General features: G+C 34.9%; 1 protein-coding gene across 1 annotated transcript; it reads right to left on the reverse strand.

Moving 5' to 3' along the window:
• Positions 1-1501: 1501 nt before the first annotated feature.
• On the reverse strand, positions 1502-13844 carry LOC130612168 (uncharacterized). Its single transcript, XM_057433465.1, has 12 exons — positions 12153-13844; positions 11067-11091; positions 10685-10741; positions 9926-10099; positions 9517-9587; positions 5352-5457; positions 5185-5226; positions 4670-4720; positions 4144-4458; positions 3698-3922; positions 2781-3127; positions 1502-1975 (listed from the first exon to the last, which is right to left on the reverse strand). Exons 1-12 carry the CDS (start codon positions 12198-12200, stop codon positions 1778-1780), a joined length of 1659 nt encoding a protein of 552 aa, XP_057289448.1. The 5' UTR covers positions 12201-13844; the 3' UTR covers positions 1502-1777.
• Positions 13845-15479: the final 1635 nt, after the last annotated feature.

Below are 15479 nucleotides of genomic sequence, written 5' to 3' on the forward strand. Positions count from 1 at the left end.
TAGTCGTTGCCCGTGGAAAAATCCACGGGTTCGCCCGTCCATTATATTTACCCGTGGCAACAAAGTGGATAAAAATATATCGCATTTGATATTCGTGTTTCCGTGACATAATTTTCTAACTCAGCGGGGGTTCCGCGCAGAGACAGACAGACGGAATACGGCTATTATAATAGAGACTAGTCTATAAAGCCCGTGGAGAAATCCACTTAGGCAAAAGGTCAATAAAAAGAGAGTTTGTTTAGATGTTTTGCTGACGTCAGCAGTGCAGTGCAGATAAAAAAATTCGCGAAATTTGTTTATTCTTTGTCTGTTATGTGTAGAGGTGGAAATGCTGGTTAAAATAATGTACAGAATAATATGTTCTCGACGAACGCCTAAGGAGATATCAGGGATTAAAAATTTTGCTGGCGTCAGCAAAGACCCGTCAAAACCTTAAAAATTTTTTTAGGAATTTGTATACCTGTTGCCTTCATCGTATAGATCTTGAAACGCTGATCAAGAAAATGTATAGGATCATGCGTCGAGATATTAGGGTTTAAAGGTTTTTTGATGACGTCATCAACCCGCCCATTCCAAAACGGATTTGGGGACCTAGGTTGGGGAAAATTACCCAAATTGGTCCTAGGTGGTCCCTAGTTACCCACGCGGTTAAAAATCATTAACGTCACCACCTTGTTTCCAAGTTATTTGGCCTCAAATTTTAAGTGCACTGTAATGGCTTCATTAATTTAATATAGGATATTGACGCTAAAGTAGTGTTATTGACGTCGCGCCGTAACGTCATAAAGTTTAACATTTAAGACATAATTTTTTTCGGCGACTTCAAAGAAAATTTCGGCGATATTAAAGAAAAATGAGGATATCCACTATGACCGTCACATACACTTCTTATTATTATAAGAGACTAGTGGATAAGGCCCGTGGAAAAATCCACTTAGGCAGGATAACAGAGAAAAACAACCGTCATTTAAATTTTGATGATGTCAGCAGAGACATGTCAGAACACAAAATCTTTTTTTCAGAAATGTGTATGCCTGTTGCCTTCATCGTATAGATCTTGGATCGTGTACCTGTGACAAACGGATGCAGAGATATTAGGGTTTAAAGGTTTTTTTATGACGTCATTAACCCGTCCATTCCGAAACGGATTTGGTGACCCAGGTTTGGACAACTTACCCAAATTGGTCCCAGGTAGTCCCTAGTTAACCACGCAGGAGATGACGTCAGTTATTTCCACCCGTTTTCAAGTTATTTAGCCTTAGATTTAAAAGTGCAATGTAATGGCTTCACTAATCTTAATTAACTTTCCTTTGACGTCAATACTATTTTAACTGTAAAGTTTGGTAAATTACATAACAATTTTATAGGCGATGTTTTATAGAATTTGTTAAAGGAAATTGTGAAGAATATAATCCACTTTGCAAAAGTCACAGACAGACAGAACTGGCGTATTATTATATAGATTAGTAGAATCGAAATGTGTAAGGATTTTAACAGGACATCGCTTAGTAAAAAATTTTTCGGATAAATATTACTTTACATATAAACAATATATACATATACTACATGTCCGGAATAAACATATCCCAAGCATGTTTACTTTTTCATCAATAATTCTTTTTTTAAGCAGTTCTAAAAACAAACTTCCAGTGAACTATTTGGTTTAGTTATAATGTTGTTTCCTGTTACATTGTGATGATGTAACCGGAAAAATGGCAACTTTTTTCTTTGTGCGTAATTATTATTATTATAAATGGCCATACATGACCATAAAATCTTAATCTTCGCAGGAATTCATATACTCCCCTATCATCATATTGTATTTGCACGCCAAAGTCATGTCACATAAAGTCGATTCCTTTAAGACATCATCTAAGTTGTTGTTATTCAAGGAATGCAAAGAGGACCATTTAGCTGATTGAACAGTTGTTGGCCATATCGATGAAAGGTTAACTATACTGCCATGACATGTACCCTGAAAAGAAAAAAAATTACGCGTACAATGCGTTGGAAAACACAAATTAAGAGAAGTGAGGTGGGGTTTGTAGGTAAAGATAGATGCTCTTAAATTGTGTGTTGATAGATACTCGTGAAAATAGATACTTTTGAAGTGTGCAAGGTTGATATTACAAATGTGTGTTCCTTGTTTAGTACTTCTTTATGAAACTTCTCTTATATTTCACTACCATGGATACCTGAAAAACTGACCAATATATGAGACTGCATAGTTCGCTTACATCTGCTGCCAACTGTTTTATCAAAGTTGAAAGCTGTAGAAAGTACTTCTGATGATATACGACACAATTTTTGGCATGTTACTTTCATAATTGTTCTGTTTGATAGACCATAAATAAAATTTGGTTAAAAGATTTAGCTCTTAGTCCGACTGGCAAGAAACATTTTAACAATTTATCATTTTTATTTTATTATTTTTCATATGTTACATTTCTTTTACTGCCAACTATGGGACTCTCTTCTTCTTGAACTGGTCAGATACAGAAAAATATGTTCGAGATACAAAAAGTTCGAGATGAAGAGAAAAAACTAGCTTAAAGGTGACAAAAAATACCAAGATACGTGTGAGAAAGCTTAACATAGAGGGCATTTGAAAGTTCAATTTAACGCCCGTATTTTTACCTAAGTTAATTTTACAATGTTGTTGATTAAAGTCTCATAAGAAAACATTTCATGAGTGACTTTTTATTACATCTACGCGATGAGTAACGCCAATACCAAGCATATACAGCCAAGGTAGATGATTCTAGCAACAAAAAAGATACCTTGGTGCAATATTCTTTAATGCAATGGGGATGCTGTTTTTCCAGAATCTTCTTTCTATGTTCATTCATTTTTTTGATAAAAAATTGATCTTTCGCTATCCTTTCACCGGTTGCTTGTAATTGCTTCTTAGAGGTAATTCTTGACAGTAACTTTTTTATATCTTGTGGCAGCTGATATCCAAAGGATGTTGATGCATTTAAAAAAGATGGTATGGTTTTGACTGATTCTTTATAAGATGATAAATACATTGGGATGTAACGCGAAGAGTCGTTTTGATGAAATGCCATTCCTCCGATAATTTTCAATGCAAACTCGTACGGCCTGTGTTTCAAAATCTCCATGTTTTCTAAAAAAAACAAAATACAACATTGTATTAAGTTTTAATTAAATATTATTATTTTGTATTCTTTTCTGGTTCTTGCATATGACTGTTGTCCTTGTAGTAGAGCGTTTACTTCCAGTGCGAAAGGTATCGTGGGTTCAATCCCAGGCCGAGTCATGCCATAGGCTATAGAAATGTAAATCGTTCCTTTCTGCTTAGGTTTCAGCAAAAGATTGATATCTTGATCACCTGACTTAAATGGAAGCTGTAAATGTACTAAGACTCCTTAGCAGAATCCACATTAATAACAGTACCATTAAAAACTGAAGAGGTTTAATAATAATAGTAATAAATAACAAAAAATATTTTAAGATCTTTTCTAATTCTAATGTTATCGGAATCTTTGAGCATAAAATAGATACTGCATGACGTGCGCTGGTAAAAAACAGTAAGCCAATTTTCTAGCTAACACCAAGCTACCTTAAATAGATACGGTATATAGCGAATTATACACAGCACTAATAATCTTTTTAGAATCCGTTTCACATAGATTAATTAGGCAGACAACGTTTATAGAAAGTTTTAGTTTCTCACCGTTTGTGTTTTCTGTGCACATAATAAGAATGTAGTCGCATTTATTAATATGCTTCTGCATATACGAGGCTATTCCTCCGTCCGCATCAATTTCGTTTTGCTCAAGTAATGCCATTCTTACGTTGATTCCATAGGAACTGAGAACGAACGCAAAATCACGAAGAAATACTTCCAGTAGTTCACAACCAGGACGGTTTAAAATCATAACTGATGTACTTTTATTGTCTAAAAATCAAAACAAATATTGTTCAGATATATTTAGGCCTAAATTTTAAACAGATTTTCTTGGAATTTTAATTTTATAAAAAGCATGGAAACTTTGTATTATCAAAATAATCACAGAATGTTAAATTTAAGAATTTTAATTTTGCGCAAATAGGATGGAAATAGTAGAAAAGTTCAACAATTAATTTTGTTTTAATATGCTGGAACTATTCCTACCCTACCTGATGTTGTTGGTTCAACTATTCTGAGTGTTTCGTCATTATCTTGCGTGTTCCGACGAACTTTACTTCTGCGCCACACAACAAAACATGTCACGCTTAGAAGTAGGACAATGCCCAGTGATATGCTGACAACTACAATGGTCAACACGGACATACGTTCTAACTCTCCTTTGCTTGAGTTCGCTTTGACTTTGTTTAAAAGATATTTGCATTCACTTGTAACATGAAGGTTATTTTTCAAAATGTCTTTAACTCTGGTCGCACTATAATCGTGTTTCTTGCATTGAATTTTTGCGAAATTCATCACCGACATAGCTGTAAAAAAGCCAACAATATGTAATATATTTAAAACTCCTAATGAAGTCTTGTCTCCATCCGACTGCATCTTCTGCTATATAGCGCAAAAATTACAGTCTTTGCCTAACATCGCACGTGCTAACACAAAAACTTTGGAAGCTATTTTTACGCTTTAGCGGAAAATACACTCAAAAGCGAGCCTTAACAAACAGGAAAAAAAGTCACGTACCATTTTTTTTATTAAAACAGTAGTTACTTGTACCATACAAATTCTGGATAGCTATTAAAAGAAAAAGAAGTAAATATCAATATGAATCTCAATAAGTATCAGTCTTGAAAAATTTTGGTACTTGATAATGCGTGAATACTGGATTGATCGAATTAAGTTCATAGAACATTTAGATGAGATGCTTTGACACCAATAAAAACAATGTTTTGAGCATAAGGATAATCCTGTTTATATTGACTCATGCTTGAAAAACACCTAAGTGAAGAATGTCCCTACTATGATTTATAAAATATGGGAGAATTTTATGATGTAGTTTTTAATTGTAAAGTCATTGCAGTCTTTTGAGTTCTGATGTTACAAAATTCTTTTTTAATTTAAAAGATAACTCCCTCCTCCTCATTGCTCACAGTTTCTAATCGCCTAATAGTGTATATGATTGGGATAAATGCAGAATAAAAACTATCCCTTATCCTGGTTCTGTTTCGTTGGAAAGAGAAAATCGTTAAAGATCTTACCGTTTTGAATATAATCCGAAACCGACATTGTACAATCATGATCTATATACAGAACATTGTGTGGTTAATAGCAAGTTCACTTTCGGAATGCAATTTTTGTTTAAAATTCTTTTTAGCAGTACAGACATAGAATTTAAACTAAATGATAGAGTTAATTTCACACTTACCAGGTGATTGCCAAGGTATTACCTTGGTCTCTCCAGTGGGTAGTAAGGTCATGTTAAATGTGTACATCTTATTTGTGAAGTACTGGATATAAAACTCCTCATATCCCTGTATAAAAACAAACAGCTCACAATAACATGAAAAAATATTCACTGGTTGTGCTATACAACCGGCTTGAAGATAATTTACGATTATTGAATTAATGTTTCAGCATGTCGGTGCTAGCAGCCGGGAATCGTTAATAAAATAATAGGCAGAGTAGTTGAACGTCCTCCACCATACCTTAGTTTATAGGTGGAGGGTCTCTTTAAGAGACAAGAGAGGAGTTAAACGTCCTCCACCATACCTTAGTTTAAAGGGGCGATTGTGGAAGTCCCATGAAACTCCACATAGTGATGGTGTCACTTTAAAAAACACCCAGTCCGGTCTGTGAACAGTTGGCGCTAGGAAGGGCATCCAGCTGCAAAACAATTCCGAAACTCTTTATTAATGGTAAGAATAGTTGATCAGACAAACTGCGTAAACGGGGCTGGAATTCTAAGGAGTGAAGGTGTCGCGCACTGTAAAACAGATGTCAGGTGTGAGCATCGTCAGACCGTTACCCAGCTATCACATCACAAGGTAGATAACACTAGGTTGAGGATGGCTAGTGTAAATGTTGGTACTCTGAGAGGTAGAGCAGGTAAAGTAGTTGAAATGTTAGAACGTAGATCTGTTGATATGTGTTGTGTTCAGGAAGTCAGGTGGAGATGAGCTTCAGTGAGATTTGTGGAAGGTAGGAGGGCAAGCTTTTTTGGATCGGTAATAGTGATGGATATGGAGAAGTTGTCATATTCGCTGCAGAGAAGTGGGTAGAGAAAGTAATAGATGTTGTGCATGTTAATAGTCGCATTATAGTGACAAAGTTTTTGATAGGTAATAGGATTGTCACTTTTCTGTCAGTTTATGCTCCACAGTGTGGACTCAGTGAGGAAGATAAAGATAAGTTTTATGACGAGTTAATAGCAGTCACATCAAAGTTTGGAGACATTGAACTTGTCATGGTGGGCGGCGACTTTAATGGCCATGTTGGGAAGTCATCTGGAGGTTATAGAGGTGTGCATGGAGGCTTTGGATTTGGGAGCAGAAATAAGGAAGGGGAGAGATTGCTTGAGTTTGGAATGGCAACGGACATGGTGGTTTGCAACACATCATTCAGTAAGAGACAGAGTAGGCTGATAACATACGAGTCAGGTGGTTGTAAGACACAGATAGATTACTTCCTGGTTAGAAAGTCAGACAAGAAAGTGGTGAAGGACGTGAAAGTTATATCGGGGGAAGAGTGTGTTTCCCAGCATAGGTTGCTGGTTTGTGATATTATCTTGAAGAGTGTTAAAGAAGCCAAGGGAAAGTACAGGCCCCGTCGAAAAGTCTGGAAGCTGAAGGAAGAGATTGTAGCAAGACAATTTAGTGCAAAAGTTCAGCAGTTAGCCCACAATGGTCAATGTGATAGTGACAATGTTAAAAGTACTTGGACTACTTTGAAGAATTGTCTTCTAGAAGCTTCTGATGATACCTGTTGGTGGATGAAAGGACCAGCTAGACATAGACAGACCTGGTGGTGGAATAATGAGGTTGACCAGTGTATAAAGGAAAAGAGGAAAATTTGGAAAGAGTGGAAGTCAGGTGGTAGTAAAAATATTTACTTAGAAGCTAAGCGTCGTACTTGTACAGCAGTGTATAAGGCAAAATCAGAAGCAGAGAGAAACAGATTTGCAGATGTGTTAAGAAGGGAAGACCAGGGCAATGAGGTATTCAAGATAGCAAAGCAAGTGACGAAGACTAGTCAAGATGTTGTAGGTGAGAAGTGTATACGTAATGATGAAGGTGTTTTGGCTAGCACAGAAGAGGAGAAAAGGGTAGCTTGGAAAAATCATTATCAGAGGTTCCTTAACACTGAGTTTGATTGGAACAAGGATAATTTGTCTGATGATGATGTTGTAAAAGGGCCAGCTATGCAGATCAAGACAGAATGGGTAGTGGAGGCTATTAGGAAATTGAAGATTGGCAAGGCTGCAGGAGTATCAAGTATTGTTGCAGAGATGGTAAAAGCATGTGGATATATTGGAGTTGAGCTTATTACAAGTCTTGCTAACCAGATTATAAAGGATGGTGCTATTCGGAGTGAGTGGCAGTCGAGTGTAATAGTGAATTGTTTCAAGGGCAAGGGTGATGCATTAGAAAGGGGTAACTATAGAGGTTTGAAGTTGGTTGATCAAGTAATGAAAGTTATTGAAAGAGTGATTGATAAGTAACTTAGAGAAAGAATTGATATAGATAAGATGCAATTTGGTTGTGTTCCAGGATGTGACACTACAGATGCAATATTTTTACTCAGACAGCTTCAGGCAAAGTATTTAGGAAAGAGAAAGAATCTCTATTTTGCCTTTGTAGATTTAGAGAAAGCTTTGGATAGAGTGCCACGTAAAGTTATTTGGTGGGCTATGAGAAACTTAGGTGTGGATGAGTGGCTAGTTACGATGGTACAGTCTATGTACAGCAATGCTAGAAGTCGTGTCAGGATTAACGATTCACTTAGTGATGAATTTAGTGTAAATGTTGGTGTACATCAGGGTTCTGTACTTAGTCCTTTGTTGTTTGTTCTAGTCTTAGAAGAACAAGTTGTCCATGGGAGTTATTGTATGCAGATGATTTGGTTCTCATAACAGAGTCGATGGAAGAAGAAGAAGAAGTGGAAGAAAGGACTAGAAGAGAAAGGGCTAAAGGTAAACACAGCAAAGTCTAAAGTCATGATTAGTAGCATTGCAGCCAAGTGTGACCTTGTAGTTGGAAAGTGGCCTTGTGGAGTTTGCAGGAAAGGGGTTGGTAGTAACTCAATTTTTTGTCAGACTTGCAAGCATTGGGTACATAAGAAGTGCAGTAGTGTTAGTGGAAGTGGCTCGTTAGAAATAGTTGAGAACTTCTGTTACTTAGGTGATATGTTGGGCAGTGAAGGGGGTGTTGGAAGAAGCATTACTTGCAGGATAGGTTCTGCTTGGAAAAAGTTCAGAGAGTTACTTCCTTTGTTGACTAGCAGAGTCTTGTCAATTGAGGTAAAAGGTAGGTTGTATGAGGCCTGTGTAAGAAGTGTTATGTTGTACGGTAGTGAGACATGGGCAGTGAAGCAGGAAGATCTTGACCGTTTAGAAAGGAATGATATGAGAATGGTTAGGTGGATGTGTAACGCCAGTCTGACTGACAGAAAGAGTTCAGATGAGCTAAGAAACAGGCTAAGTCTCCGTAGAATTAAAGATGTTATCCAGATAAGAAGATTGAATTGGCTGGGACACTTGGAAAGAATGGAGGAGGATAATTGGGTAGAGACTTGATAGTTCCTGGGGCAAAGGCCAGAGGCAGACCGAGAAACACTTGGCAGGAGGTTATAAGGACAGACTTGATACAGAGGAAGTTGAGTTTAGCTCTAACACAGTCTAGATCAGATTGGAAGAGGGTCATTAATATACCCCGTCCAACCCATGTTAGCATGGAAAACGGACGTTAAGCCGAGAATGATGATGATGATGATGACGATAAGAGTCACGTGATCTGAGGCAAGCGTTAGAAATTTAAAAGTGACAGTATTCTGTAAACAAACATAAGGTAGAACAGCGAGAATAAAATCGATACAGAGCTTCATTTACTATCTTTGAAATAACCGTAACTGACACAAAAAGAGAAACTGTTTCAGAAAAAAAGAATCATTTCATATCCTATGCCATATCCTAAGGCCTCAGACGATAGCTCCTCAATTTTATAAGTTCCTGTATGGGACCATGTCTATTCAGAGGAAAGTTTTCCCTATCCCTGCCAAAAACACAGAAAGGCAAGTTCAAAAGTGAAAAGTCATTTCGCTAATCTTATTCCAAAAAAAATGCTAACGCCAAAACCCTACAAGATAAAACGACTCAGTTTCTGACGTTGGACTCATATTTTTATTAACAGAACTTTCAAAAAGCATATTGTGTCTGTACGGTTTTAGGATCGACACGTTGTGTTTTTTACCACTTCATTAACACCAATAAAAAAATGCTTACACAGGATTTATTCCTACAGTACTATCAAAGAACCGACAGTTAAACATAAAGAGAAACTTTTTTGATATTGTTTAAATCAAATCGAATCATTAACCTGGTCAAAGCTTTTGTACTCGCATTTATTCAAGTTTCCTCCAGTGATGTGTGAAATAACTCCCCAGCAATCTAAAAAAATCGTACTTTGATGTTGCAGTAAATTACTAGTCGCTACTCGCTACTTGTAGCTACCATTTCGAACCAAGGACAGACAGATACACAGCTGGCATTATAACATAGATACAGAAATAGGAATCTTGTCTTTGTTGCTTTTATTTCATAAATTTTAATATGCCGATTAAAATAATTCAACTTCAGCACCATCTTGGCTCTTGGAAGGACAAAAACATCTGGCATTACAATATAGATAATGAAATAAAAACTAGTCTTCGTCACTTGTATTTAGTAAACATAATTAACATAATAAATTACGACCAATATGACTAACGAGTTAGAAAAATAAGTACCTTTTCTCGCTTTTTGTGGAAGAGCTGACATATTGAGGCCTACGACAAAAATATTTTTGTCTTTGTCGTTTGTGGTGAACTTTTCTGAGTGTGGAAATCCTTTGCATGTTGCGCGGTACTTATGGCATACTTGTTTAAGGTTGGAGACACTTGCCTTTAGTTGTAAGCAATTTGCTAGGAGACAACAACAACAACAATTAAATCAAAATAAAAAACATAAGTATTAGAATTGATGAGAATCTAAAGTTTAGCTAGAAAGGTAACAAATAGAATATTGGCACTTTAAAATCCGCTACTAATTAATTCACTCCATCTTTGACAAAATATTTATATGCAATCGTCCTCAGTCTCCTTTATGTTTTATATAAAAATTGGTATTGAGTATTTAACTAACAAAATTAGAATGTCATAATCAATGTGTTAATTTTTGTGTCATTATTTTCAAGATTTGGAAATTTTAACCAACAGGCAGTAAGCTTCACAGGGAAGAAGGTTGTCACAATTAGTTTCGGCATGATTTCGATATTCGCCGTCTAACGCTGCCATAATATTCCAGCATTTTATTTTTACTAAATCGATTAAATTTGTTTGAAAAGACACCATTTTAACTTATTGAACATATTTTAGAAAAATTTTAACCAATATTTTTCAAGCAATGCGAATGGAGCATATTTGTATGTGTAAAACTGAGACTATTAAAATTGTGGTTTCAAACAATATTTATAAGTAAAGGAAGACAAGAATTGGAATACTTCTTACTTGTGTTAGGCAATGCTTGTAGTTGCTTGTAGTTGTTTTGAAATAGTGAACAGTCGTCTAAAAAAGAAGAAAACTTATAATAAAGTCAGTGTTCACCGCCACCATTCTTGTATCCTACAACTTAAGGAGAAGGACCTCTTTCACAAGACATCGAAAATTGATCTAACTTGTAGTACTTTGCTATAGGATGGAGCTGCGATGCCATAATGTTTGAGGCAAAGAAGACGATTTTTCATCAGATAATAACCAAAGTGTTTTAATGAAAATCAAAATGAAAGTAACAGAGTAAGACCATTTCATGTTCCATTTTCTTGTATGTGGTGCTGCCAAGTCCACGTTTTTTTTTGAGTCAGTTACAAGTCAAGTAATTTAGAAATCTTACTTTCATCAGATGTATTCTTTGTTCCCTACAAGAAACAAAATAAATTTATGTGTGTTTGGTAAACCTGATTTTACACTTCTTTAAACTCTAACTTAACTGCAGAGAAACCAAAGTGCAAAGTCACCTTAAATATTACGTTACTAAGGCACATAGGCACATAAAGCACGTAGGCACATAGGTGTAAGGATGATGCTAGTGTAAGGGTGATGTCAGCAACGTCTAACTGTAAACAATAAAATACACGAAGCTTTTCGTAAATAAAACTTTACATCGTCAGGTAAGTAAGTCAGGTAAGTGTTTTTGATAGTAATTGCTTTGCATTGTTTGGAAATATTTTTTAAAATATGGTAATTAAAGAAGATAAATTGATAAAATCAGATGTCAGTAGATTTGTTGATGTTTTCAGACCACCATTTTAAAGTCTGAATTATTTTTCTCTTGATTCATTTACTCACAATGTGTTCATTTTTAGCAATTTGATAAAACCATGGAGGTGAAAATAGAGATTATTTCTACCCCCTTGAAAAAAACACTGCTCTTTTCCACTCGTCTTTGATATGTTGACAGAAAAGACGTAGAAAAGCCCTGGGAAAGGGGTTGAACGCAGTTCTTACCTATGCAACGTGAACGGGATGTTTTGGATGACGATATTTTGCATTAAAGGTTGTTTATTATTCGGGTTGAAAATACCAAACATCTTTCCAGGGACTCTTTATAGCTTTTCTAATATACATGTTCAGAGCAACAGAAACAAGGCATGGGTACGAGGTTGTTACTTAATTCTGATACTTGCATATAAAAATAGATATTAATTCACAAATCTTATTAAACTTATTATTAAATCAGTAGCCAATTTGTTCTCTCATATTTATTGATTAGTTATATTAAAAAAAAGAGTCTCTCCACCACATGTTGACAACGTCACTCCAACAATATTGTTTACAAATACAAGTGTTTTTGTTGTTGCTGTGTTTATTTGTTTGTTTATTTATTAATTTATACGCAAACAGGGGATGTGTAACACTGATTTAGAACTAATGAACCTATAAAAACAGTTACGCAAACCAAAAAAAATATAAAACTTACCTCAATAACGTTAAAGAAAAACAATGCAAGCCAAATTGTCAAATCCATTTCTCTATCAGACGTGTCATGCGTATCTAAAGAAATCCTCCTGCTGTGTGTCCTGTATTTGCGCAAACCATTAAATTTAATACTACAAGATAAAAATAATAATTACTCGTTTACATAAGTGATTTTCTTAAGAATTTAGGAGTAGCAACTGAAGTCACGTAGTAATTTCATTAACTGTAGCCATGTTAAATTTACATCAATTGTATAGCCATGTTAAAATCTAATTAAGGAAAATTAAAAATAAGTCTGATACTTGTTTTTAGCGACAACATGTATATCACATGATGTCATCAACACAGTAATTCAACACAGAAATTTTAAAGGATCCGCGGCTATCCACGCACAGTTGCTATGTCAACGCCGTGCCAGGAATGGCTTGTTTTGAAAGAGTTTATAAACTAATCAAAGGATGAAGTTCAACATCCACTTATGATACCAACTTATGATAATAGCTGAAAGATGATTGATCGGGTGCCCAAAGCATTCTTTTTCGGAACGAAATTTTCGAAATAACAGCTGCACTGCTTTTCCAAAACGCATACTTTCCTTCGACTGTTGATGTGTGCACGCGTGTGAGTATGTTTTTGCAAATAAGACATTTATATGTCTTGTTTGTTAAACCGCATTTGACGTCAGAGCGTTTAAATAAATTTCACGCTTGTGAAGTAATTTTAATTATGAATTTTAGATTTGAATGCTTCATCAGGTAGCTACAGTTAAAAAAAACCTAAAAACAATGATGAATTAATTCAACATGGCCACTACATAAAAAATTAAAATATTTATAAATAACGTAGAATAAACAAAACACGATATGACTTTTACTGCTAAAAAAGTAGCTGCAATTTTAAAGGATTTAATTATCTAAGGTCGCTAGCTAAACAAATTTAAATTTTTTGCTTGCAAAGCATTAAACAACAAAGCATTAGACATCAATTTTAGGTTTAATTGTTAGTGTCTTCAAACTATTCTTTGACAATTGACAATACCCTGAACTGTGACTTTAGGAATTGCGCAAAAATGAAACTTAGTATACCTTCAAGCCAATGAGGAAAGATTTTCTTATATTCTCTTGCTATTTTCAACTCTCTACTCTAGACGTTGTTATAAAAAGATACTTTACTTAGTGACCTCGTCGCGACGTTAGGCTTATGTCAAGGTACGATTTTAATAATAACAAGGTTAAAATAATCGCCAGCAACTATCAGCAAACATCTGTAGAACGGCCCTTTTTTTAAAAAAGCTGCTTCACTTCTATCTCCATCATCATTAAGAACATTAACTTCTCCCTTCCGCAATTCTTGAATGGATTCAGGATCTGACAAAAAATAGCTAGCTACAAAATATATGACAAATATGATTAGATATATTTGTTAAATAAGGAAATGACAATAAGCTTCTATTTTTAGTTACATACCTGGCAATGTAGCACGTTCAGCCAACTTGTTTATTTTTGACAAAAAACAAAAAGATATCGTCCGCAATCGATAGCTCAGTGGAAAACCACTGCTTACGAAAAAAATGACAACAACAACAACAATGGCGCATGCCTACTTTGAGATTAAAATAAAAATAAAAATAGATAAATGACTAAATTAATGACCCTGACTAAAAGTCGATGACTAAACTATTCCGCCAATCAAATCGATAAAAGATATTTGTGCAGTATTGCCTGCAGCTGGTCAAAATTATGTACTTAAGTCGCAAGCTGATGGTAATAGAATTCTTTATCATCAGTTTATCAAAGCTTTAAAAGTATGAGAACAATGCCAGTACAAGTTAATAACGTGTAAACAGATAAGCTATATAAAAATACATAGATAGAAATAGATAAAAATAACCCGTTTAATAATTTCAATGCTAAACTATAGTTGTATTGTTAGGCTATATATATATATAATTCTTTTCACAAAATAATATTGTTTGACTTTAATGCTGAAAGTCAAACAATATTATTTGGTGAAAAGACTTGGCGATACATATTGGAACGCATTTCCGTATTGAAAGGATAATAAGGCCTAATATATTTTTACTGCGAAGTATATTTTAAAAGCTGTATGTTTCCATTGAAATAGTGGGAATTTTTTTTAAAAAAATCAATTTACCCCTATTTTCTGGCATGCAAATGTCGCCATAACATAATCGAAAAAACATCTGCAATGGAGATCTGTGACGCAACTTGCGCTCCGCATACGGGAAAAGTACACGGGATCCTAAGACTTTGGAGGGATGGACACCAACCTTGTCCCCAGGGCTAGAGAAAAAGAGCCCTGGGAACGCGGTTGGGATTTCGGGACCCGAGACATAGGTTGAATTTTTTTAATTTGAATATTATAAAGACCAGAATAATATCTCGGCATATATAAAAGGTAAGACCAGGTGTTCCATTCGGAATACGCATCTATAGCTATCATTTCGTAAGCTACATGCCTACTTTTTATGGATGTAAAAATATAGATGAAAGCATAAAGATATTTAACTATATTTAACCATATGTGACTTTTTCCTAGCCAGGGAAACCACTATGATTTTCCACACTACCTATTTATTCCCGTAGAAGTAGGTTTCCATACGACTGTTTTTTTTTGTTTGAGTGGAAAAAGCTGAGAGCTTTCCACAAGTATGCGCAATGAAGTACAATGAAGGCTGACTCGACGTAAAAAGAAATGCTCCTGAGCTTCTCTTAATAATATAATCTCATTCGAATTTCGTGTTGTCTCTGTTCCCTCGTCAAAACAAGGTTTTGATTTGATGTAATTTTAATATATTTTACAGATAGTACCTTATTTTACCGCCAAAAAGAATACTAAAGAGAATTTTTCCTTTCTTAGAAAATAAAAACAAAAAAGTAGCAAATTCATTATAAAAAATTAATTATTCATAAACAGGTAGTCTAGACGTCTATGTGGTTCTAAAGTGTGTATGATTTTTTGCATCGAGACCTTTTAAGTGGGCCGGTTTAATACACGCCATTTTTTGAATATTGCGGTGATTGAGGTTATTGAATCTTTTCGTAGCCCCTTTTAAATGAAATTAACAACAAATCATTAAGGTGATAGACACATACAATAAATTCTGTTTTTAAGTAGAGTCCTACACATGTTTAAAATGTTTTTTTTAGCTCTCTTTATTAAATTATCAACAAGAAGTATAAACAAAAACTTCTTAAACCTTAAAACATTGTTATAGCTACGACCTTAAATTTAATTTCAAAATTATTTGTGTAACAGAAACCTGGCTAAAGGAATCCATGGTAACAAATTTAAACTTTGAAATTTC

The sequence above is a fragment of the Hydractinia symbiolongicarpus genome, chromosome 10, assembly GCF_029227915.1.
Source record: "Hydractinia symbiolongicarpus strain clone_291-10 chromosome 10, HSymV2.1, whole genome shotgun sequence".
Taxonomy (NCBI): domain Eukaryota; kingdom Metazoa; phylum Cnidaria; class Hydrozoa; order Anthoathecata; family Hydractiniidae; genus Hydractinia; species Hydractinia symbiolongicarpus.

What these genes read in the sequence shown, in the direction of transcription:
- LOC130612168 (XM_057433465.1), bottom strand. Translation starts at nt 12,200, where the DNA reads ATGGATTTGACAATTTGGCTTGCATTGTTTTTCTTTAACGTTATTGAG. An exon ending in AGTACAAAAGCTTTGACCAG is followed by an intron (nt 5,458 to 9,516) that starts GTTAATGATTCG and finishes GTTTTTATACAG; the next exon opens with GGATATGAGGAGTTTTATAT. An exon ending in AGTTGAACCAACAACATCAG is followed by an intron (nt 3,923 to 4,143) that starts GTAGGGTAGGAA and finishes TTTGATTTTTAG; the next exon opens with ACAATAAAAGTACATCAGTT.